The sequence below is a fragment of the Dermacentor andersoni genome, chromosome 11 (genome assembly GCF_023375885.2).
Source record: "Dermacentor andersoni chromosome 11, qqDerAnde1_hic_scaffold, whole genome shotgun sequence".
NCBI classification, from domain to species: domain Eukaryota; kingdom Metazoa; phylum Arthropoda; class Arachnida; order Ixodida; family Ixodidae; genus Dermacentor; species Dermacentor andersoni.
Genome location: NC_092824.1, coordinates 126,055,326 through 126,082,045, shown reverse-complemented (window position 1 = coordinate 126,082,045; position 26,720 = coordinate 126,055,326). Strand labels below are relative to the sequence as shown.

The window sequence follows — 26,720 nt, the reverse complement described above, 5'->3', positions numbered from 1 at the left end:
GCCCCCAGAGCATGGACTACTACCCGTGATGACCACAAAGACCAAACCCAGAGCCACAATGATGGAATCAGCATCGTCAGCAGCCATCATACTTCCGACAGCCCAGGGAATAAATTCTACAGTTTTACGTGCCAAACTCACGATTTGATTATGAGGCACGCCATGGTGGGGGACTCCTGATTAATTTTGACCACCAGGATGTATCGTGCGCCTCTGAGCAAGTCGACACACACAGTGGTTGAGCATCGAAAGACCCCTGTCTCTTTATTGTGGTTGCTTTTATATCTTCGTGTGCGAGGGTGCCGCATGCGCAGAAGTGGTTAGGGGAAAGAAGGATGCGCTGCTATCAGCTCGTCTGCTTCCGTGGTGGCCAAGTATGATACATCTCCTTTCCTTTAACGAGAGAAAAAGAAACAAAAAAGAAGGACTTTATGACTACAAGGCACGAAAAAAAAAAAATCTAGGAGATTTGACGGAAATTCGCTTCGTATCGCAGCCGTTGAGGCTTGTTGCGCTGACGGGTCGACCTGCGGGGCTCTGCTTCCGATGTCTCCACTTTGGGGAAGACCTGTATGTTGGCTTGCGGATGACCAGTTAACCCGGGTGCACTTTGGCCTTGTTCTGGAGGCTCATGTCTTTCGTTTTGTAAGCTACTATTTTCGGCGTTGCTGTCGTCATCTTCGTCTACCCTGCGGTATTTTTCCCGCGTTTGCAGCAGGTGTTGTCTGTTCCTCCTTAGAAGCCTTCCATCCTCCGTCTCCACGATGTGGGACCGGGGAGCCGCTTCTTGAAGCACTCTTGCCTTACGTGACCAGTTGTCATCCAGTATGCGTACCGTGTCTCCTTGCTGCAAAGCGTGCAGCGTTTTGCCCGTGGCCCGCTGTTGATGCTTGACTATTGGGCATCCCAGCTCAGTGCTGTATTCCGGAACGTTGGTGCGCAGGCGCCGTCCCTGTAACAGTTGGGCAGGTGAATGGCCATCCTCTAGTACAGACACACGATAAGACAAGAGTCCTAACCAAAAATCGTCGCAAGATTCGGTGGTCTTTTTCATAATGCGCTTAACTATCTGTACTCCCTTTTCAGCAAGTCCATTTGATCTCGGAAATCGCGGGCTTGATGTAATGTGCTCAAAATCATATCGACTTGCGAAGTCTGCAAACTCTTTGGATGCAAATTGAGGCCCATTATCTGTAAGTACTTGCACAGGGATACCGTAATGCGAGAATATCGCGGATGTTTTTTGTACCACCTCATGGACCGTCATTGTAGATAACTTTTCCACTTCAGGAAAATTTGAGTGCGCATCGAACACTACTAGATGCTCCTCCCCGGCGAAATGGAATATGTCGATGCCTACTCTGTACCACGGCATACTAGGTGTCGGGCGCAAAATAAGAGGCTCGGACTGCTGCTTGTACGCATATTTTTGGCATGCGTTGCACGAACGAATCATCGATTCAATGCTGCTGTCTAGCCCAGGCCAAAAAATAAGAGCGCGCGCTCTTGCCTTGCACTTGTTCATACCCAGATGACCTGCGTGTACCTTTGTTAGCATTTCGCTCCTCATGGACTTGGGTATGACAATTTTGCACCCTTTCAGTAGTATCCAGTCAATGACAGATAGCTCAGCCGTAAACGGATGTAATTCCCCTTGAACCGTTGTTCCACGCGACAGTTGATGCATTACAGCACTCAGATAGGGATCCGATAGTGTCTCGTCCTGAAGGCGACGTTTTGTCGATGGGGTTACCATGCACGAGACTAGACGAACTGCATGGACCTCGATGTCCTCCATTGCTTCCGGGTTTGGTGAAAGGGAGGGCGCGCGGGAGAGCATGTCAGCCAGGAGCAGGTCCTTTCCAGGAACGAACTGCAAGTCATAATTGTATTTTAGAAGGCGAACAAAGAAACGCTGTAGCCGGGGTGGCATTTCTCCGATGTATTTTTTTGCGATGGCCAACAACGGTCGGTGGTCCGTCTCTATGAGGATCTTGCGGCCATAAGTAAACTGGTGAAATTTTTCGCAGGCGAACACTATGCCAAGCGTTTCTTTCTCGATTTGCGAATATCGCATTTCGCTATCAGTTAGCGTTCGCGAGGCGTACATCACTGGGCGCCATTCATTCTGGTGTTTTTGCAATAGCGACGCGCCAATGCCGATGGCTGACGCGTCTGCCGAGATCTTTGTTTCTTTAGTTTCATCAAAAAACGCCAGGAGCGGCGGCGATGTTAATGCCTCGCAGACGTCTTGCCACTCGCGCCGATGGGCGGTAGTCCACTCAAAAACCGTATCGTCCTTGACGAGGCTTCGCAGCAACGCCGTTTTATTGCTTAAGCTGGGTACATACTTTCTGAAATAGTTGACGACACCCATCATTCTTCTCACGGCATTTTTGTCTTCCGGCGCGGGCATGGCTCGGATGCCTTCAATCAACTCGGGGCTTGGGCGCACGCCGCCTTCATTGATTATATCACCTAGAAATGTTATCTCCTTCATACCAAACGCACATTTTTCAGGATTAAACGTGAGCCCTGCTTTTTCTGCCTTTTCTAGCGCGGCACGCAAACGTTGGTCATGCTGGTTTTTGTCAGCACCCCAAATTAGGACGTCGTCGACGTAAACGCGTACTCCTGGGATACTTTCAAAGATCTCGGTCAATGTCTTTTGAAAGACCTCACTGGCAGATGAAATGCCGAACGGTAGCCTTAGGAACCGATAGCGCCCGAAGGGAGTGGCGAACGTGCAGATGCGCGATGTTGCTTCATCAAGGGGTATCTGATGAAAACGAGAGTTGGCATCCAGTCGCGAAAAAAATCGAGCACCTGAAAGCTCACTTTCTATATCTTCGCGGGTAGGCATCGGGTAGTGCTCACGTAATATATTTTTGTTTACTTCTCTAGGGTCCATGCATACTCGGAGAGCGCCGTTCTTTTTTTCTACCACAACCAGAGGACTTACCCATTCGGTGGGTTCTTCTACTTTGACGATGATGGACGCCTTCTCCATGCGTGCCAGCTCGTCACGTAACGGTTGCTTCAGTGCCAAAGGCACTTTCCGAGCAGGTTGTACGACTGGAACCGCGTCTGGTCGCAGAACCATCTTGTACGTTCTTTGTACGCAACCCGTTCCATGAAAAAGATGTGCAAATTCTGTTTCTGGCCCTGCTTTTCCACTTCGCATGACTGAGTCGATGTTTGCTGGGACAATGCCGAACTCGATGCATGTGCTCAAGCCAATGATCGCTTGGCGTCCTTTCTTGACAATAAAGAAGGCAGTATCTCTCGTGGTACCGTTCATCTCTAGTGCTTTAGTGGCGACACCGAGATGCTTGATCTCGGAGCCGTTGTAGGCAGTCAGCACTGCTGCGCTCTTGCGCAACGTGTTCACTTTCGAGATGCGCTGAAAAATGCTAAGCGGAATCAAGTTGGCTTGGGAACCAGTATCGACTTTCAGTTCTATCTCGTGACCAGAGACCTTGCCACGCACTGTCCAGTCTTTCCCTGGTTTTGTGCTTATGCCACAGATGCTGACATCAAGGACATCAAAGCTGTCTTCACGATCTTCCTGAATGCCGTGAACTTGCGGGTTCTTGCAGCACGATGAAAAGTGATTCTGCTTTTTACATGCGTAGCAAGTTTTTCCGTAGGCTGGACATTGCCGTGGCGCGTGCGCTCGACCACAGTGCTTGCACCGGCCTTTTTGTTCTTTGCCGCGTTCATATCGGCGAGTGGAGTCTACTTGCACGCGCTCGTTGGCCCATGCAGCATTTTGTTGTGCCGCCGCTTCAGCTGCTTTGCATATGTTCTCGGCTTTTTGTAGAGTCAAGGTTTTGTCCCACAACATTTTCTCTCGGACAGTCTTGTTATTAGTCCCGAATACAATCTGGTCCCTAATCAGAGACTCTTCAAGGGTCCCGAAATTACAAAGTTTGGCTTGCGTCCTCAGGTCACGTACAAACCGCTCGAATCGCTCTCCTTCATCTTGGACTCTCATACGGAACAAATGGCGTTCGTAAACCTCGTTTCCTTGCTCAATAAAGTATGCGTCAAACTTCCGCACTAGTGTCTCGTAGTCATCCTTGAGCTCACCTTCGGCGAATGTGAAGTTGTTATAGACCTCAAGCGCTTCGTCACCCGCGGCGCTCAGGAGGATGGCCGCCTTGACCGCTTCTGTCTTGGGATGGTCTGTCGAGGTAGCCGTCAGGAATAGGTCCAGTCTTTGCTTGAAGAGTTCCCAGTTCCTTCTGACATTGCCGGTCAACTGTAGTGGGCAGGGCAGTTTTAAGGCGTCCATGGCTTGCTTCCTGCCGCGCGGCTGCGGGCACTTCTGACACCATGTATCGTGCGCCTCTGAGCAAGTCGACACACACAGTGGTTGAGCATCGAAAGACCCCTGTCTCTTTATTGTGATTGCTTTTATATCTTCGTGTGCGAGGGTGCCGCATGCGCAGAAGTGGTTAGGGGAAAGAAGGATGCGCTGCTATCAGCTCGTCTGCTTCCGTGGTGGCCAAGTATGATACACAGGATATCTTCAATGTGCCCCTGATGCACGGGACACGAACGTTTTCGCATTTCGCCCCATCAGAACGGGGTTGCTACAACTGGGATTCGATCCCACGACCTCGTGCTTAGCAGCACCACACCATCATAGCCTGTTACACGATAGTTACACCAAATGTAACTGCACCTTGGTAAGGCCAAATCAAAACGCGCCAAGCATATCAATGCACTCACATGGCCATGAGGAATTCATAACTCAAAGGACTGCCCTGTGCCATTCAATTAGACATTAATGATATTTATTTTATACACTAACTTTATACAATCATGATGTGGTGCTACCTCCTCACTATTAACTGCGCCTTCAGCCTTCACATGCCCAATGATGCACACACTAGGTCACACCTTCAGTCAGGCAGGTGGCTGCGACATGACGTGTGTAATGACGCGCACACTAGACACACCTTTAGTCAACCAGAACCGTAGAGCCACACTGGTGTCAGAGAAACTAGCTTGTTTCACACCCCAGAGGCCCTGGTCCGATTCCCACCGAGACTGAAAGTTAGCAAATTTTCTTCACAAAGCCATTAATTTACTTTGTTAACAGGAACCTCCCTAAGAAACATGCATTTTTCTGTGTTTTTACTGTTTGCACCGTTGGCCATTTTTGGTGCCATAATTCGGTCACGCTGCTGAATATAGCAGATTTTCGCATAATGGAGCTGTAGTGACAAATACGGGCGCCAGGAGAAGACTAAGAAGAAAGTGGTGGTCGTTGCTGGTGCTCGCTCGGCCGTTGCCCATTTCTGCGCATTCACATAAAACGCCGAGTACATCTAGCCCTAAATGCGTATTTTCTTTTGGCGGAGCGTGCTGGTTCCATTTTTCATCCTGGAACTCCATACCCGGACTCTATACCCAGCATCCGCAATGCATGCCAACGTACCACAGCAGGGTGCTACCGCACTACTGGTGGTCGCCAACTCCGGAGTACTAAGACAGCAAGACCCTGTCATTTTCAACGGCACCGACGAGCACGACGTTGAGGAGTGGCTCACTACGAATGAGTGGGTAAGCGCCCACAATAAGTGGGATGACAGCGACAAACTCAGCAATGTGAATTTTTACCTGGTGGGTGTGGCTCAGCTGTGGTTGCACAACCACAAAGCTGATATTGCCAACTGGTCATCCTTTAAAATGAGCTTCGCGGAAGTTGTTGACCGACCCACTGTTCACAAGCTGCTCCTCGCAGAACAGAGCTTACGGAGTTGCACTCGGCAATCCGGTGAGAACTTCATATCCTACATTGAGGATATTGTCAACCTCTGCCGTCACATCAACCCTGCTATGTCCAAAGCTGATAAAATCAGACACATCATGAAGGGGATCGAGGACGACGGCTTCCAAATGCTCATTGCCAAAAATGCCTGGAGTGTCACGGACATCGTTCAGTAGTGCCGGAGCTATCACGAGTTGTGGAAACAGCGCATTCCTACATGCCTCCCGAGTTGTGACACGGCTAACATGTCAGAATTAACTGTAGGCACCGTTTCTACTGACACCACAATGTTAATGTAGCAAATACAGCTGTTTGTCCAAGAGGAAGTGGCACAACAATTGTCCCTTGTTCATTACGTCCCAGAATCCATGCAGGCACTTGTTCTGACGCTACAGCAAGCCATAGAGGAGCAAATTTCTGAGGTGCTAACGTCCTACCAGCATCCACCTGTTTCTGCTCCTCTTACCTATGCTGGAGTCAAACGCAGGCAGTCACCAGCAATGCCACTCAGCACGGATCCTGGTCGACCAGCAAATGCCTTCTACGCTGCACATGCACCTGTCTGCCGTCTCCATATCCTTGGCGCACCCCGGACAACAGGCCTATCTGCTACTTCTGTTGTCTACCTGGCCATGTCACACATTTTTGTCGTCATTGTGACTTCCGCACTAGTGCGGGCGAAGAAAATCAAGGCTACTTACATCCTAAGCCACAGCACTCAATCTCCTCCCACTCAACGATGGACACCTGCTGACCGAATCAACGTGGCTACAACACATGTCGATCGCCCTCACCATGTTGCCGCTCACTTTCCCGTATGGTTCATCGCACCCCACCCGATCAAGCGGAAAATAGCCATTGCAGTTTCAGAGGCAAGAACTGCGCTCGTGTCGACAACTTGAAGGCCTCGATTTCTACCTGCGAATGAAACAACCAAGAATATTGAAGGTGTTTCTGTGCAAGCACTCGTCGATACTGGAGCCACTGTGTTTGTTCTTAGTGGAGAACTGTGCCACAAGCTAAAAAAGATAATGATTCCACTTTCCGGCGTCTCCCTGCGTACCGCAACCGTGCATCACATTCAACCTTCAGTGGCATGCACAGCTCACCTTGTCATTCAGGAATTTCGTACGTAGTTGAATTTATCGTCTTTTCCCATGTTTACACTACATTATTTTGGGTTGGGAATTTCTTGCTATTAACCACGCCATTGTTGACTGTGCGCGTGCCGAACTTGAGTTGTCGCCGATGTGTGATGCCTCATCTGACAAGCCACCTTCTTCTCGAGCGGCTGTCGCTGCAAACACTTACCTCCTTTGTCTTTTGTTTTTGTGTCACTTTCTTGTGGCTATGCTCCATCTTCCACTGCCCTGTCTGCGCCCTCCGAAGCCTTCACCTTTCGCAAAACCTTCCTCCTCCCTTTTGCAGTGCTCACAGCCAAAAACTCTGGAACTGCCATTTATGTCACGAATCGGTTTTCTTCCCCAGCCACCTTCTTCCACGGTGAATGTATAGACCGTTTCATCGGGCGAGGAGGATAGGGCACGCAGAGAGCCTTTCCTCCTCTCTAGCTTGGGCGATCCGGCGCGGCGCTCCTTGAAAGTATTGCTGTCGCGTGCTGCAGAACGATTTTGAGATGTTTTAGATGGTACTTTGTGAAATTTACACCATGTCCGTTCATATAAGGTTGTCAGGGAAGCCTTTCGGTGCATCGGTAACTGCAGTAGGCGAAAATATCTTTTGGGGGCGCAAAAATGTGACGCGTTTTATCAGCCGTGGTGTACACACATTATCAGTCGCAGTGTGTGTATGTGTTGTGAACTATTTTGCTTATATCAGTTTTAATTCAACAAAGAAAACCAGTGTCTCTGTATTAGCAGCATGAAATGGTAAATCTGCTCAATATCTGATCGCTTGGCATAGGGAGTAAAACAAAGTATAAGAGCACATGCTCGTGCACGGCCAACGTAAGGATACCACGAAACATTTAAGCGGCAGGCGCAATCAAATATTTGTGATGCACCGGCATCGTTCTCGCGCATTTCAAGTCTAGTAGGCTTCAAATTACCATATTTCTACGGTAGCCTTCCTGCATGAGGCCGATGGCGCTGCTCAACACAGCGATCACTGCAGTTGGTGAACCAGCACGGTACATATGTAAGCTGTGCACTTCAGCATTGCCTTTTTTGCCTGCATACAGCCATAATATATGAGGGATCGCATAAAAAGAATGCGATGCCTATTTTCGAGGACAAAATTTCCGTAATACGTGTGAGTGCGTCGTAGAGAACGGAACGAACACAACCGAAAAAGAAATTCGGTTATCATCCTCTTTCTCGAAAAAGCAAGAGAAAATGGGCTAACACCGCAATAGGGCCTCGCATGGTCACGCCGCACAACGTTTATAAATATATAACCGCTGATGCGGTATGCTTGGACCATGCAGTATATATAGAACAAAGATATATATAATCCAGCACCTACCACTGCTTAGGACGCTCGCGCAGTTCGTAAACAGTCCCTTTGCTGGACAAGCGTAATTCAGACTGTAAGGTATGCTGCTATCACTTGCCAAAACTATTTTATTCAGGGGCGGAAACCTCATCCATCGAACCAAGTAGTCGCGCGATGTAACCTGCAGCGAACAGTTTGAACGCTTGTCAAAGTATAACATCACAGCTCCTATCGTAGCAGAACGTTACCCACACTCACGCTGTTACGATCGTCGCGTATGTTTCATGACTCCTAAATCGCAGCTCAGAAATAGAGGATAATACTGCAATAAGGTCACATTAGTGCTTAGAACATTCAGAAATACACAACTGATCTCCGAGGCTGATTGTAGACTCGAATATGCGCGCACACCCATCGCGCTGCGTGTTCCGTCCACCTCAACGTCAGCAGAAATTCCGGCCATGACGCCTTAAACCACTTCAGCACGTTTCACAGAACCGTTTACCACGTAGAAGATGCACGCCATACTAAACAGACCGCACGACCACGAAAACAAACGCCAGAACCTGCCGCCTAGCGTACACCTGCCATGCAAAAGACCGCTTTCACCCAAGCCAGTATGGCGCTGCTCATAGGCGGCGCCACTGCGTTCACAATATGGCGGTGCCTACGAAAAAAACTGTCTATAGGTCGGCTTGACGATACTGATTCTGTCTATTCTACTCAACTGCCTGATGATGTGTTTAAGTTTTCTCGTCGACAGCACTACTCCTGTTACCACCGCCGATTCATCCTCCTTAGAGGCCTTCCTTCCGTCAACTGATTCCAAACTCCCGCCTGCCCAGTGTACCCAACTCTTGGAGCTCCTCGACCGCTTTCAGACGTCATTTGATCATGCGCAATCTTCCTTGAGTAGCACATCCACCATTGTTCACCACATTGATACTGGCACCCATGCACCCCTATGCCAGCGTCCATGCCGACTTTCTCATGCTGAACGCTATGTCATTGATGAACAAGTAAACGACATGCTTCATCTTGGCGTTATTCAGCCCTCACACAGCCCTTGGGCCTCCCCAGTTGTACCGGTGAAGAAAAAGGACTGCAGCATCAGATTTTGCATTGATTATAGGCACCTTAACATAATCACACAAAAAGATGTTTATCCGCTGCCCAGAATCAACGACACTCTCGACTGCTTGCAAGAAGCAGAGTTTATTTCCTCTTTGGACCTTCTTTTTGGTTACTGGCAAGTCCCTATGAATGAAACTGACCGTCCCAAGACTGCGTTTGTAACCCCAGACAGTTTATATGAAGCAGGGTGTGAGACCAGGCTAGTTGGTATTTCATGCTGAAGTGACTAGCGCAGGAGTGGGCACAGGGCACAAAAGGGCAACAAGGACAAGTGCAACTTCCAACTGGTGTTTATTGCAGAAAAGGTTATGAATATATACTCTCGCGCACTTGACCGCAATTAGTTGTACACATGCATGACAACATGGTTATCACAAGCAGACAAGAGCGCACCATGGCAGGGACAGGGCTTAAGGCTGTCTCCCACAGACAGTACCCAGGAATGCAAATTCTTTAGCGGTCAATGCTATGGATGGTTTGCTGATGCAGTTGCCTTCTGCAATATCCGCTGTCTAAATGACGAGTCTAATGTTTTCCTGCCCGTGGGTTGCTATTATTTCTGTTTTTTCAAAGAGTGGCTGACATTTGCATTGGGAGCAATGGATCCCAAGGAAATCTTCTCTCCCTTTTTGAACTTCTGATTGTGTTCCTGTAGTCTCATGTTTAAGGCACCTTCCCGTTTGTCCCACCTACCGCCTTAAGCTCTGTCCCCACCATGGTGCGCTCTTATCTGCTTGTGATAACCATGTTGTTTTGCCCGTGTGGAACTAATTGCGATGAAGTGCGCGAGACTATATATTCATAACCTTTTTTATAATAAACACCAGTCGGAAGTTGTGGTTGTCCTTGTCGCCCTTTTGTGCCGTGCCCCATGTCCACTCTTGCGCTAGTCACTTCAGCATGGTTTATGCGAGTTTAATGTGATGCCGTTCGGCCTTTACAATGCGCCTGCCACCTTCAAGTGTCTCATGGACAACGTTCTTAGAGGCCTTAAATGGCACACGTGTCTTTGCTACCTGGATGATGTCGTAGTCTTTTCAAAGGACTTTGGCTCCCATCTGACTCTTCTTGCAAGCATCCCAACTTGCCCTTCAGACGCTGGATTGCAGCATAAGTTGAAGTGGCACTTTGCCGCCCACCAGCTTACCATTTCAGGCCATGTTGTCAGCAAGGATGGTGTCCTTCCCGACCCTGCAAAGCTTCGTGCCGTCACAGAGTTCCCCAGGCCGTCTGCACTGAAAGAACTACGTAGCTTTATAGGCCTGTGTTCGTACTTTCGCTGATTCGTGCCTAATTTTGAGTCCATAATTGCCCCCTTAACACAGCTACTTGCCAACAGCCAAGGCATCTCAGTATGGCCTACCTCTTGCGAAGACATGTTTGCCACATTATGCCATCTGACATCCCCACCTATTCTACGCCACTTTGACCCGGCCACTCCTACAGAAATCCACACAGACGTTAGTGGAGGAGGCCTCGGCGCTATTCTTGCCCAGCATAAGTTGGCTTCAAAGAGTGCGTCATCTCTTACATCAGCCACACTCACCAAAGCAGAAACAAACTATTCCGTCACTGAAAAAGAATGTCTTGCAATCGTTTGGGCAATCATCAAATTTCGACCTAACATATATGGCCGCTCATTTGATGTCGTGACTGATCACCACGCCCTGTGTTGGTTGTAGTCATTAAAAGACCCATCTGGTCGCCTAGCTCACGGGGCACTTCGTCTACAGGACTATGACATCCGTGTTGTCTACCCGTCAGGCCATAAGCATTCACTTTCACGCTCCCAAATGCCCGTTGAGTATGTTGCTCCGTTTGTCTCCAGCTACGATTCTTTGTCTCTTACATTCGCCGACATGCCAGCAGAGCAACGCCGGGACCCTTGGATAGCCTCTCTTCTAGAGTATGTCTCAACCATGCACCACCGACCACTCACTTCAGCGCACTGCTCACCACTTTGGCATCCGCGAAGAACTCCTGTACCGCCACAGCTGCCTACCCGATGGCCATAAATGGTTGCTAGTGATTCCTCGCCATCTACGTTTTGACATCTGTGCCACTTTTCATGCGGATCCGCAACGCGCCCACTACGTTTTGACATCTGTGCCACTTTTCATGCGGATCCGCAACGCGCCCACGCCGGTGTACTAAAGGCGTATGCACATCTACTGATTTGATACTACTGGCGAGGAATGTACTGCTTTGTTCGGCAGTACATCTACTCATGTTCCAAGTGCCAACGCTGCAAGAGCCCACCTCATAAGATAACAGGGCCGCTCCAACCATTGCCTTGTCCCTCCCGGCCTTTCGACCGTATCGGCATTGATTTGTGTGGCCCTCTACCGTACACCTCAGATGGCAACCGCTGGGTCATCGTTGCCGTGTACCACCTCACATGCTATGCCGAAACTTCAGCGATCCTGGCGGCCACAGCACGTGAAGTCAGCTTGTTCATCCTTCGCAACCTTGTTCTTCAAAACAGTGCGCCTCACGAGCTACTGAGTGCCCACGATCATTCATTCCTCTCCGAAGCTGTAGAAGCCCTCCTTCATGAATGAAACATTGTCCATAAAACTACAAGCGCCTATCATCCGCAAAACAGTGGTGTGACTGAACGCTTTAATCGTACTCTCGGAAACATGCTCGCCATGCAGCTGACCCCACTAACTTGGACTGCATCCTTCCCTTTGTTACGTATGCTTACAATAGCGCCACTGAGTCTACCACGGGATTCTCTCCCTTCTTTCTTTTTTATGGTCGCGAACCTTCCTCGTTTATGGAAACAATTCTTCGACTCTATCAAACAAATCAGACAAATCTTCGACTCTATCCGAAGCCGCCACTTATGCTGAAGAATGTTGTCAGATCGCACGCTCACTTACCGCACAAGAACAAACCAGCCAGAAACATGGTCGTGACACAAGCTTGTCTTTTCCATCATATTGTCACGAGAGGAAAAGCCAGTCAGTCAGTTCTGAGCGAACGGCCGTTTACAGTTCGTTTTTGCAGCAGCTACCACGCACACTTCTTCCTCGACTTCTAGCGTAACTAGTGCGTGCCATTACCCCTCCCTCCAAAATAAATAAATAAATAAATAAAGTTGGGGAGATGTTAAATGCCACCAGGAGAAAATAAAAGAAGTGAGAAAGACAACGGACGTGACGACAGGGGCCGCATCACAAAGTTTGTGGATGAGAGTCAGCGCGAATGGTAGGGCTTCATCCTGGTAACGTGAACAATGTCAGAGGAACGTGGTCTACGGGAGTGGTGCGAAGTGTCGGGTGGAATAACTTCGTAGTTGACAGGACTTAGACGACGCAAAACTATGTAGGGGCCAAAGTATCGGCGCAATAATTTTTCTGACCAGCCTCGTTGACGTATAGGGGTCCAAACCCATACAAGATCTCTCGGGTTGTTTGTGACGTCTCGATGGCATATGTTGTATCGACGAGCATCTTGACTTTGTCGGGATAGAATTCGTTGCCACGGAAGGTGCCGCGCTGCTTCGGCACACTGAACAAAGGCGTCTGTATCTGGTGTGGTAGGTTGAGACGAAGTTGGTAGGAGCATCGCGTCCGTAGACAAGACGCAAAGGAGGAAACCCGGTGGTTTCTTGTAGGGCAGTGTTGTACGCGAATGTCACACACAGGAGCAGTTCGTCCCAAGCATATCCGCATCGTTTTGTTGAGACGCTCAGTTAAACCGTTAGTCTGCGGGTGATACGCAGTTGCCGTACGGTGCGTTGTTCCGCTCAGCTGCAGAATATCTCGGACCAACTGGGCAGTGAAGGCCGTACCACGGTCTGTGATGACGACAGCGGGAGCACCATGTCGAAGGACGGTATTTTTGATAAAGAAGTTAGCAACATCTGAAGCAGTAGCTCGCTGAACGACTTGTGTTTCGCAGTATCGAGTGAGGTAATCGGTGGCGACAACGATCCAGCAGTTATCAGTCGAAGACTTGGGAAATGGGCCGAGTAAATCTATGCCGACTTGTTCAAAAGGTGAACAAGGAGGTCGGACAGGCTGAAGCAGACTGGCTGGTTTCAGTGGTGGAACTTTGCGACGCTGGCAATCTCGACAACTTCTGACGTACTGCTTCACGGTTTTTGTGAGTTTTCACCAATAGTACTTCTGCTTGATCCTTGCGAGAGTACGCGTGAAACCAAGATGCCCGGACGTTGGTTCGTCATGGCATGCAAGTAGAACGTCGTCGCGGAGAGTAGCGGGAACAACGAGCAGGAAAACGGTTGCCGTAGGGTGAAAGTTCCACTTGTATAGGATGTCGCCACGTAGGCAGAAAGAGGACTAGCGACGCGCGAACTGCCGTGGGGGTTGTGGGCGGCTTCCTTCAAGGTATTCAATCAAGGGCTGGAGCTCGGAATCTTGGCGTTGCTGTTGAGGAAGGTTTAAAGACGGAAGAGTACAAAGAAAACCAGAATCGTCGTCAGTATATAGTGGTGCGGGTTCGACGGGGGCGCGGGAGAGACAGTCGGCGTCTGTGTTTTTGGCCAGACTTATAGACAATGGTCACATCAAATTCCTGCAACCGAAGGCTCCATCTTGCGAGATGGCCTGAAGGATCGTTGAGATTCGCCAGCCAGCAGAGAGAGTGATGGTCGCTGACGACACGGAAGGGGCGTCTGTACAGGCATGGGCGGAATTTCTGGATAGCCCATATGACTGCCAGACATTCTTTTTCAGTTGCTGAGTAGTTTTTTTCAGCAGCAGACGAGGTTCGGCTGGCATACGCAATAACGCGCTCAACACCAGATTGAAACTGTACGAGTGTCGCTGCGAGACCAACGTTACTAGCATCAGTATGCACTTCTGTGTCAGCCTCGGTGTCAAAGTGACCAAGGATCGGTGGTGTCTGTAGACGTCGTTGAAGGTCGTGGAAGGCGTCGGATTGTGCCGGGCCCCAAACAAATGTGACGTCGTTCTTGATGAGTCGTTGCAAAGGTTCGGCAATTTCACAAAAATTAGGTACAAAACGGCAGTAATACGCACAAAGCCCTCAAAATCGGCGGACATCGTGTTTTGTCTTCGGTATCGGGAACAGAGCAACTGCCATGGCTTTGTCGGGGTCAGGGCGCACACCGGTGCTGCTGGCAATATGACCTAGAAATTTGAGCTCCTCGTAGCCAAAGTGACATTTTTTGGGCTTCAGGGAGAGGCCGGCAGTGCGGATAGCTTGAAGAACCGCCTCAAGCCGCTGAATGTGTTGTTCAAACGTGGTGGAAAAAACAACTACACCGTCTAAGTAGACTAAACAAGAGTTCCACTTCATGTCAGATAAAACTGTGTCCATCATGCGTTGAAATGTGGCCGGAGCGGAACACAATCCAAAAGGGAGGACCTTAAATTGATAGAGACCGTCGGGTGTTATAAACGCCGTTTTTTCCTGGTCCCGTTCGTCAACTTCAATTTGCCAGTACCCACTACGCAGATCCATTGAAGAGAAGTAACGGGCATGTCGCAGGCGATCCAAGGAGTCGTCAATTCGAGGAAGTGGGTAAACGTCTTTTTTCGTGATCTTGTTCAGTTTGCGATAATCGACACAGAATCGTAGTGAACCGTCTTTCTTTTTAACTAATACAACAGGTGAAGCCCAAGGACTTGTCGATGGTTGAATGACATCATCGTCGAGCATTTGTTTAACTTGATGACGAATAGCATCCTGTTCTCTTGCGATACGCGATAAGCGTGTTGGCGAACAGGTTGGACGGTTGGTTCAGTGATGATTCTGTGTTTGATTAAAGGAGTCTGTTTGACCTTCGACGTGGTGGCGAAACAGTCGCTAAATGACAATAGCAGAGTGAGGAGCCTCTCCTTCTCGTTTTGGTCTAGCTGTGGGTTGAGATTGATGTGACTGGTCAAGTCCACATCGCTGGGTTCCGGAATCGAGATTGTCGCTACCGAAGCACAGGCGTTGGACTCAGCCACCGTTTCAAAGTAGGCCATGGTGGTATGCCACGCAAAGTGCTTGTATTCGCCACTGAAGTTGGTAACTAGAATCGTGGTTTGCCTATTTTGGAGCTCTACGAGACCTCGTGCGACGCCGACTTCGCGATCCAGCAATATGGTGAGGTTACCTTCGGCGATGCCTATTCCTAGTTGGTCTTGGGGGCATTCAACGAGGACGAAGATGCTACTTCGAGGCGATAATGTCACGCAGTCATCGACCACGCGTAAAGCCGCGCGGTGATGTTCATCCTCCACACTTGAATCCGAAGAAACATAGTTAGAAAGAGTCACAAACAAGTCACGAAGGTTAAGGATCGCCCCATATTCCTGGAGAAAATCCATGCCCAGTATAACTAGCCGAGAACACTTGGGCAGCACAAGGAAAGACGCTACGAAAGTGGAAGTAGAAATTGCAAGTCTGGCGTTGCATCGTCCAATGGGTGACACGAGGTGTCCTCCGGCCGTAATCAGATGTGGGCCGTCCCACGCTGTCAGCACCTTGCCTAGCCAAGTGGCCAGTGAGGCACTCATAACCGAGTAGTCAGCTCCCGTATCGACAAGTGCAGTTACCGGATAACCGTCGATGGAAGCAGTAATAGCAGCAGAAGTTCTTTTTGCAGTTTCGAATGAAGACGTCAGCGGTACGTCGCGAGGGGATCGCGTCGGCGGAGGATATTTGACGGTTCGCATGACAGCGACCTCACCCCCGGAGGTCGCCGTTTTCAGTTTCCCTGGCGCGAGCTTCCACCGTTGACTCCAGCGGAATCAAAGGCGGGTCAAGCACGGTTTGGTGACGCGTACCAACGAGGTGAAGGTGACCGTGACTGTCTTCGCTGTGGGGCAGGAGGAAGCCGGTTACTTTCTAAGTATTGCTCGATTTCGTGCGGGCGTTCGCCATAGCGCGGGCAACGGGCATCCGGATGGTATCCCCGAAGACCAATCCGTCGGTACTGGCAGTCGCGATACATGTGACCAGCCTCCCCGCAGTGATAGCACAACGGAATGTTGTCGGGGGCACGCCATACTGTAGATTGGCGCGGACCAGGATGAAAGGGTGCTTGCGGATTCGTGCGGTGGATCGGACTTGGGGAGCGTCGAGAAATCCCAGCAGGCGGCCGCGAAAAGCGGCCCGTCGACGGCGCGCAAGCCCGAAGAGCATCCGCGTACGAGAACGTGGGAGGTTCGGGTCGTGTTGGTGGCGAGGGATGAACCACTTTGCCGATTTCTTTCCGAATGACATCCGTAAGAACCGCGGCACTGGGAGGTGCCGGAGTCAATGCATAGGACTTCTGCAGTTCTCGAACAATTTGTCGTATTAGCTCGGTAAGGGACTCCCTGTCATCATTTGCAGATACGAGAGAGCATGCAGCAGTCATGGTGGTCTGGCGTTCATACTGCGAGAGCCGCTGCCGAAGCATACGTTCCATGACTGTTGCCTCACGAACGAACTGAAAGACTGTTGAAGGAGGATTGCGCACGAGGCCCGCGAAAAGCTGTTCCTTTACGCCTCGCATTAACAGAGTCACCTTCTTGTCTTCTGGCATTAGTGGATCGGCCCGACGGAACAATTGCGTCATGTCTTCGACGAACATGGCGACGGTTTCGTTTGGCATTTGGAACCTCGAAGACAGTGCCTGTTCGGTTCTTTCTTTCTTTTCGGGAGTGCTGAAGGCTTCGCAAAGCAGTCGGTAAAACTCCTGCCAGCTGGTAAATGAGGCTTCGTAATTCTCGTACCATACTCTCGCCGCGTCTAAAAGGGAAAAGTAGACGTTCTTCAACTTACGCCGATCGTCCCAGTCGTTAAAGGCGGCGACCCGGTCAAAATGGTCCAACCAGTCTTCAACGTCCTCAAAGGCGTCGCCATGGAACGGGTTAGGCGTGCGAGGCGCGTTCAGAATGCATGGTACGGCAGCATTTGGGATCCCCTTGGTTTGGCTTGCTGTAGTTGTTGACATCTTCCTCACGAAGCTTGCCAGGGGACTGTATTGCGGTGGAAGACCTTGGAGGCGACGGCTGCTTCGATAGATTTCTGCCGTCCCCGAGGTACTGGCGTCGGTAGCTTCTGGTTCAGGACCCGTAGGCATACGATAGATGCGTACCCAGCATCTCCACCAGTTTGTCACGAGAGGAAAAGCCAGTAAGTCAGTTCTAAGCGAACGGCCGTTTACAGTTCGTTTTTGCAGCAGCTACCACGCACACTTCATCTTCCTGACTTATAGCGTAACTAGTGCGTGCCAATATTCAACTGGAACACTGGTATGGCTCCCCGTTCGCTCCTCTACTCCCGGCCTTTCTACAAAGTTCAGTTCAAAGTATGACGGCCCTTACCGGGTTCTTCAACAGACGTCCCCAGTCAATTACATCGTTGAGCCTATTCAACCATTTACGGACCAATGGCACCACAGGCGCGAAATTGCTCACTTCGACCCACCAGTGCTCCCTGTTCCATAGGTTGCCAGGATGGCTCCTTTTTCGCTGGGGTGTGATTGTAGTGACAAATACGGGTGCCAGCAGAAGGTGAATAAGAAGATGGTGGTTGTTGCTGATGCTCGCACTCGCTCTACTCGACTGTTGCCCGTTTCTGTGCATTCATAAAAAACGCTGAGCACATCTAGCCCTGAACGCATACTATCAGGGCATATAATGGTTTTGCATTAATAAATGCAAAAAAAGGACAAAGTGAAGCAATAAACATCAACATACCAGAAAGGCAACAAGAATCTCTAATAAGTGATGTGGAAAATACACATTTAGCTCCATAAATATGGTGTATATTATATACCCTATACAACCATTAGGGAATGCATTCACTAACGGTTATAGCTAATGGTTACATGTCCTCTATAATATATATACATGCACTCACTGAAAGCGTCAGTGAGTTTGTCAGCCTGACTGGGGTATTAGTCATAACTGAGACAAACGAATCAACATTGTCTCTCGTGGAATGCTTTTAAAAAAAAATTGAATGTGTGCTATATTAAAACTGCTACAAGCGGTAAAAAATACCCTCGTCTCAAGCCAAAGCATTCTTCCTGAAATAGTATTCTGTGAAGCATGTCCCACCTCCTTTGGCACAAGATCGTCCTGTAACACAAGTTTAGTACCTCCAGTTAGTCTGAACCAAGCATGTTCTCTTTCTGCTCAATTCTTTATCATTACAGTGGTGACTGTGGATTCTACAGCATGCCGTTGCTGCAGTGCACACATCTGCAATCCAGAGAGACGCAACCACTGTAACCCACCAATCGCCGTCCACAGGGTTAGCATCCATACAGCCCCTTTAACAGAGCCTGGCATTTTAGAATATACGCTTCACGCCGTTCCTTACCTTACTCACAAATGCCCGCCTGCAGGCAGCAACACGTTTGAAAAATGGTAAAATGTCTGTATTTTTTTCCATCATTTCATCATTTTTCATTTGTGTTTATGCCATCTAGCTCATCTACTGTCTGTTTTGAATTACCTGCTGAAATAGACCACATGCCGGAAGTCACCTTTTGTGTCGATGGTGTCCGTAAATTATTAAAAGATGTGAACCAGGTTAAGGCATGCGGCCCTGATGACATTCCTACCGCCATCATAAGGAATTGTGCGTACATGTTATGGTTTTATTTCACTCAGTTGTTCCAGAAATCCCTCAATGAAATCAACATGCCTCATGATTGGAAATTAGTGCGAGTCGTGCCCATACATAAGAGTGGGGTGCGAATTTCCGTTCAGAACTACAGGCCCGTTTCCTTAACTAGGATATCTAACCTGAAAAATTATGGAGCATGTAATATACAGTTGCGTTATGGCCTATTTAACTAAACAATCTCCTAAGCCCCAGCCAACATGGTTTCAGGCGTGGTTTATCTTGCAATACACAGTTGGTAGAGCTTATTCATGATTTAGCCTCGGCAGTTGATAAGCAACAAGTTGTGGACTGCGTTTTCTTAGATTTCAGCAAAGCATTTGATGTAGTCGCACACAGTCTCCTACTCTCCAAATTAAAAGCATATAACTTGGATGGTAAAATAATAGCGTGGATTGCCTAATATTTGTCATTGCAGAAACAGGCTGTTGTTCTGAATGGTATATCCTCGCAATATGCATCAGTTACGTCGGGAGTTCCCCAAGGCTCCGTGTTGGGGCCACTATTGTTTTTGCTGTATACTAATGATATTTCAACTGGTATACAGTCTTCATTCAGGATGTTTGCCGATGATTGTGTTGTTTAGAGTCGTAGATGCCATTTCTGATTCACAAATCCTGCAAGTCGACTTAAATACTATGGCAGACTGGTGTGTGCGTTGGGATATGTCATTAAATATAAATAAGACTGTTCACGTCACCTTCACAAGAAAACGAGATAATCATCTGTGTAGGTATAGAATTAATGATTTAACTCTAAACATAAGCAAGGAATCTAAATATCTAGGTGTGTTTCTTACTTCTGGTTTACGATGGAACAAGCATGTTAACTATATTGGAAATAAGGCAGCATCAGTTTTCGGATTGTTGCGGCGCAATTTTAGTCATTTACCGAGTAACTTAAAAACGCAGTTGTATTTCAGTCATGTACGTTCAATACTTGAATATGGATGTGTTTGTTGGGGCCCACACACATCTGAGCTTAGAAAATAAATGAGAAAAAATCCAGAATAGGGCAGCTAGATTTGTTCTTGGTAACTATAGCCAGCAGCTTAGCATGACAGAAGGCAAACTTAAACTTAAATGGCAAGAGCTGAAGGATCATAGAAGGCATATCAGATTAGAATTTTCCCACAATATTTATTATTCTAAAACAGGTATTAACTGCGAACAATATATCCAGGCACCACACTACACATCTAAGCGACTTGATCCCTGTTTGAAGGTCAGGGAATTTTCTTGTAGGGGTGACATCTTCCATTATTCCATTTTTGTTAGGACTGTTCAAGACTGAAACAGTTTGCCACCAAGCATTGTATACATGACAGAAAATGATATTTTTTTCCACGCATTGAAATAATTTGTTCATGTATTTATTCAAGTCTGTAACCTCCCTGCTGTAATGCCCTATGGGGCGATGCAGGTAACTAATAAATAAATAAATAAATAAATAAAAAATAAATAAAAAGGACAAATTATACTACAGTCGAACCTCGATATATCGAACAGCGCGGTGATCGCAAAATAGTTCGATATAGCCAGAATTCGATATATAAAATCACGCAGAAAACGCGTCAGAAACTAGCGCAAATCAATCAATGAACCAATCGTGGCGCAATAGATACTCACATGAAGCTTCAAACAAAGTATTTATTTAGTTCGCTGAAAGTACTGAAGCAGCGTAGCCTGCTTCATATTGGCAACCGCGTGCTTGACCACGGCGTCCTCAACATAGGCCAAACGGTCCACAAGAGACAGTCCAGTGCCTTCTATTGCGCCGCAGTAGCGGCGTACAACAGCCAAAGCAGCTACAGCCTCAGTTGCAGTCGGGAGCGGGGCAACATCAGCGCTTGCTGGATCAGCCTCGGCAGCGTCTTCGTTTGGCCGCTCAGCAGTCACTTCTGCCGCGATCTCCACGTCTGTTAACTCCGCCACTGTTTCGGTGCTGTCGTCACCGCCAACGAAGTCCGCAATGCACATGATGTGTGGCTCAGCACGGACAAAGCGCTCCAACTGGCTCCACGGCCGCCTCCATCACGCGTGCACGGCGGGGGCAAGCCTCGCCGTGCGCGCGTGATCGAGGCGGCTTGCCCCGCTGTGCGCGCATAGGTGCGCGCGTGATCGAGGCGGCCGTGCTGGCTCCAAGCCGCCGCGTGTGTACGCCGCTACGTTCAAATGGCGCCCTCAGCGCAACCGATGTGGGCAGCTGTCGTACGCAGCAGTCTGGAACGCCGATCGCGCCGCCATCTTCGAGAGTGTTGCGGGAAAGCTCACCTCCTGTCAACAGAGCGCACTTGGTCTGGGGCGGCGGAGTTCAATATATCCATTTTACATCCGGCCCCGTTCGAAATAAAGAATTAAAAATGCATGCGATTTTCCATGTGATATAGAAATTGTTCGATATACGCAATAATTCGATATATCCGTGTTCGATATATCGAGGTTTGACTGTATGTGTATACCTATACTTTCAAAACATTAGTGCAACCGCACCTTTAAAGCATTCCCAATGGTGTCACAAAAGACAGCATTTATCTATAGAATGGACAGGGGCGGGAGACAACATACGGAGAGGCATCACTTCGACCAGTAGGGCTGCAAGATTATTAAAATGCATTTAAATATTACAGGGCTTGTGCAGGGAATATAAACTTGGCCATTAATGTTTCCAAAGACTTCCCCTGCCAAATTATTGTGTTCATGCACGAGTAAAAACCATAACTTCAAACACGGAACACAGTAACAAACACCGCATTACTCTTCTCGGTCTTCAACTTCTAACAAGAACAAAGATTTCATAAGTGGGTAAAAGTGCAATCAGAAGACAGCACTGTGAAGATATTGCACAGGCTCACATCATGCATAATAACCTGTTATATGAAAACTGTTTATAATTTTTGTATAATTAACAATTAATAACGAAGTTAATAATTTATTAACTAAGTACATCATGCTACAGTTCAATGAATGACAATTCATTGCGGCTACAACAAAAGGAAAAGAAAAAGCCACGGAAACTTTTTTCATGAACACTGGATGTGACAGGCCAGTCTTGCCTAGGCGAGGTGCATGATAATGGCAGGGCGAGGAGGGAGGGGGGCGATTTCCTGGAGCAGCACAGGGCTCTTGCATGAATGGAGGTGTTGCTGGAAATCTTATGGCAAATGTAAAAAAAAAAAAAGGCAGAGATGCATGCCCCATTGTTAGGTGAATTAAACACACACACACACACACACACACACACACACACACACACACACACACACACACACACACACACACACACACACACACACACACACAGCTCCCCTTTGCAATAATCACTATCAGTGTGAATCGCCCCATGTGTTGCAGGTGATTTAGACCCAAGTTTCGTGCACACCATTTGTGGGTATATAACATACTTTTGGAAAGGGCGACCCAACAAGCTAAATACTAGCCGACAGACAACAGCTGCATTTCATGCAGACACAGAGAGGCACCCACGTGGCTCACGTGCCATCACAGTGGCTTCCTGGCGGCTGGCCTGGCCCCACACAGCAGACACGCTGGCCTGCTGGGAGCAGGGACCTCCAGTGGACACTGCAGCCACATCAGGCCGGCTCGACTCCCTGCACATGGATAAAAGGGGTGGCTGGTGAAAAATTCAACTGCCTCCTCACTTTCTGAAAGAAATGCCATGGCGGCAACACAGCTGTGGCTGTCACTGTGCGCACACCGCCAGGGAGAAGGTGGAAGGTAAAATGACCACAAGAAACACATCTGAAACATTACTCTTCCCTTGCAAAGTATCATACTTTTGCATTGCACTGTCCACAAACAGATAGACTGCCATTGTAAACTGAACTTGACCTGAGTGATCCAAAGAAAACAACATTGCGACATGTGGACATCCAATGCTAGGGAAGGTGGTCTATTGTACCTATATAGAAAAATTTGTGGGGCTGCAACATTTATATGGGGACAGACTACAAGCGAAGCTGTTTAGGCTGCATACATGGACTGCATACAATCTGAAACCATACATTTTCTTTTTCATACAAGCTCTGCCACTGTCACCGCGCCTCCGACTTGCATGACGTTATAACCACAGAAGCACAGGCCAAGTGCACTCTCTTCCCCTCTCATTATTCATCAAACAGGATTTAAAACAAACTAAGCTCATGACGGCCAACTTGCTACACTAAGTGCACTTTCTAATATATATATAATATGTGTAGTGTTTCTCTTGCAACGCCGAAATTATGTGGTTCTATTCAGACCCAAGATAGTAAACTTATTTTTGGAAGTTGGCGGAGTGCTTGAAGCCTGCTTGACCTCCACTGCGGGTTCGCCCGATATTGCACTATCTCCGAGTTTGGCCCACGCATTCATGTCCATGCACCGCGATAGGGACGTAAGCAGGCATCTTTTAGAGGAGGCGCTGATTTAAGCAACAAAAGGATTGGAACGAAATGACAACAGATGCATCGAGTTAAAAAGACTGTTTTAGCTCAGCATATTTAACACCTCACTCCAAAAAATTACAGTGCATTTCCAGAACCATCACAGTCCCATTAACATTGGTCTTGCATGGACACATCAACGAAAATCTGTATTCAGAATCAACTGGGGCTCATTGCTTTGTACCACCTACTTTCTTCAGCCTTTCGGCCAATCAGCCACTGGTTGGGCTCTCGCCAGAAGGCTCAGTGGGGGCTTAACACAAACTCAAATGAGAGATCTAAAGTGCTATCGGTAACACAGGAGGTAGCCGTGCAAGCGTACAAAAATAGCATATAGTGCTCCTTTTATACAAGAATGCCAGCTTGCCAAAATACAAGGAATACAGATTCCACAATGGACCATGTCAACAAATCGCAGTAGTTTGACTCTGCACATGAGCAATGTTCACCCACATCGGACCGAAATGCCCAAGTCATTCACGGGTACAGTCCCATAAACAGAAGCGTGTCCGAACAATCGTGTTCAGCCATGCTGGTGTCGCACTTCAAAGCCTTTTGCGGAGCAGTCTTACGAAGAGCACACGGTCAGTTTACACACGACGCATTCCCACAGAATAGAAGGAAAAAGCTAGTATCCAACCTATCAGATGGTGCTAGCATAAGAACACTTGCACCATTTCTCATCGTACTATGTAGTTACTGCATCGACTCCCTCTTCCACGAGTATGCTGTGCAAAGAAGCCGAATGCCAGGAGGGGTGAGAACCTTGCAAGGAGAACATCAGGTGATGTGAGAGCCGAGCATTTTCACAGGCTCAATATAGAAAACAGTGTATTCGATGATGGAATTCAGCGACAAGCAGCTTCCTCTTGACATAATGCTGAGGGACCGGTTAGTTTTTGGAATGCTCCACAGCATAGTGTAGCAACGCTTGTTGGCCGAGAAGAACCTGGCTTCTGAGACTGCCTACTATCTAGCAGCCACAGCCGAGTCTGCTGCAAAACATCGAAGAATTATGGGAAGTCAGCGTCAGGACGGCCCTGACATAACAGCCAAAACAGACATGCAACATCATATGTAGTAGCATAAGAAAGGGCAGGATGAAAAGACTTCAGGCGAGCAGTTGGAACAGGAGTGTTTTCGGTGCTTGGGCAAACATGCTGCATACCACTGCAAGTTCAAAAGCGCAGTGTGCTTCAAGTGTCCGGGAGAGGACACTTATATATAGTACCCTCAGGGCTTGCATAAAGCATTACAGAGGGGAGGTGTTAATAAATGCAGATAACTATACAAAGAAGAAAACACAACCAGATAACAATGCATAATCCAATGTGAAAATAATGCAAGTTAGAGCAACATAATAAGCATATCATAAAGGTACAGACGAAATATAAATGCGTGGTATACATAGTGATAGAGTGAGAAGATAAGCACATATTGATAGAAGATAAATCATAATACAAAGTATACTGTTTGCAGATTAGGTAGGTGGTACTATGGAAATGACTTATCAACACTACTGGTCAGAAGAAAGCAGAGCTACTCAACACGTGCCAATATATTATTAAAGTCAAGGTATACTAGATAACATAAGTAAGATAACATAAGTAAGTGTAATCAGTGCTAGTAATACAGACTAGTGGATCCGGTAGGAGATTCCATTCCTGGCATGTTTTTTGGATGAAACGAGTTACCATAGGTAGACGTTCTGTGGGATGGGATGTTCACTTTGGTCCAAGCGTGCAGAAGTAAAAGAGGCTGATTCGATATAGCGTGATTTGAGCATGCAAATTGAATGGTATATTTTATGGAACAAACAAAAGCGAGCAATTGTTCTGCATTTGGTAAGGGGATATATCTTGAGGGCAAGTCTCGTGCTAGTTACGCTAGCTGTGTGCTGGTAATTGTTAAGAATAAAACTAACGGAATGATTCTGTACAGCTTCTAATGTGTTAATTAGTGCTCATTTATTAGGGTCCCATATTGACTATGCATATTCTAAGTTAGGTTGAATGTAGGTGCAGGACCAGGAGCAGCTAGATCAATTATCAGCCAAAATGCATTCAAGAAACTGAAGGTGGCAACGAGCATTAAGCTTGAAGAAGCAGACGCTCAGCTCATAACCTGGATCAAGGAAGGACTGGACGTCGTCGGGAAAGCCACAGTTCCAGTCAAGTTCAAAGAGCAAGACTTCCAGCTGCCGAACAATGGTAGCACACCTTTGGGCCGTGATTGGTTCAAGGTTTCGAACATCACTGTAACTGGGCTGCACAGCATCAGCCAAAGTGCAGAAGCCATTATTGAAAACTTTCCAGACATCTTCAGCGACAGATTTTCAGGTGCCGCCCTAACGCCAGTGCACATCGAGCTGAAGCAGGACGCCCAGCCAAAGTTTCTGGTACCAGCAACTTGTGGTGAATGATGCTTCAGCAGCACAGGGTTATCACAGGTAGCTGCATATCTCGACAACATCCTGGTTGCCAGCGAAACGGCAGAGAAGCACCACAAGGTCCTCACTTAGGTGCTCAACCGATTGTCAAAAGTGGGACTGCATGTTCAAAGCACCAAGTGCCAGTTCAAAGAGAGCCTGGAATATTTGGACCACCGTATAGATGCAAGGGGCATCTACCTGTCAAAAGCTAAAGTCGATGCTATTCCCCAAGCACCTGCACCACAGAACAAGAAGGAACAGCAAGCCTTTCTAGGTATGGTAAATTTTTACAATCGCTTCCTAAGGGGTCGTTCCGAAGTTGCTGAAGTGTTGTACCACCTACTGGGCTGCAACAGTACGTGGAAGTTGGGCGAAGAACAGCAGTGAGCCTTCGAAGGGCTAAAGACGCTGCTCACATCTGAGTCACCTTTGGCGCGCCTCAATCCTGATGCACAATTAATTTTGTCTTGAGATGCATCACCCGTGGGAGCGGGAGCTGTATTAGCTAACAGCAATGCTGAAAGTCGCAAGCACCCTGTTGTTTACGCATGAAGAACACTCGCTAAGACGAAATGCAATTATGCCCAGATTGACCGTGAGGCTCTGGCTATTGTCTATGGCATCTGTCAATTTCACCAGTACCTCTGTGGGCGAAAATTTTGCATCTTTACTGATCATAAGCCACTCCTAGGCATACTTCAACACGAGAAACAGATCCCAGTGGTGCTGTCACCAAATATGTTGCGCTGGTCTTTGATTTTATCTGCTTACTACTACAAGCTGGAGCATAGAAAGAGGCAAGATCATGGTAATGCTGACTGTATGAGCAGGCTACCAACACCCAGAGATCAGCAGGACATCGAGCCTCC

The 26,720-nt window shown here is 48.0% G+C and overlaps 1 protein-coding gene across 5 annotated transcripts in view; it reads right to left on the bottom strand.

Moving 5' to 3' along the window:
- LOC126539647 (nuclear pore membrane glycoprotein 210-like) overlaps positions 1-26,720 on the bottom strand; it is a 240,043-nt gene that overhangs the window by 206,149 nt on the left and 7,174 nt on the right. For all 5 annotated transcript variants that reach the window (XR_008614325.2, XM_055075603.2, XM_055075601.2 and 2 more), the window contains exon 2: positions 22,462-22,586. Coding sequence is in view for 4 of the 5 variants with exons in the window: in XM_055075603.2 (XP_054931578.1) it covers positions 22,462-22,586 (125 nt within the window). In the remaining variant the exon portion in view is untranslated. The remainder of the gene's footprint in view (positions 1-22,461; positions 22,587-26,720) is intronic.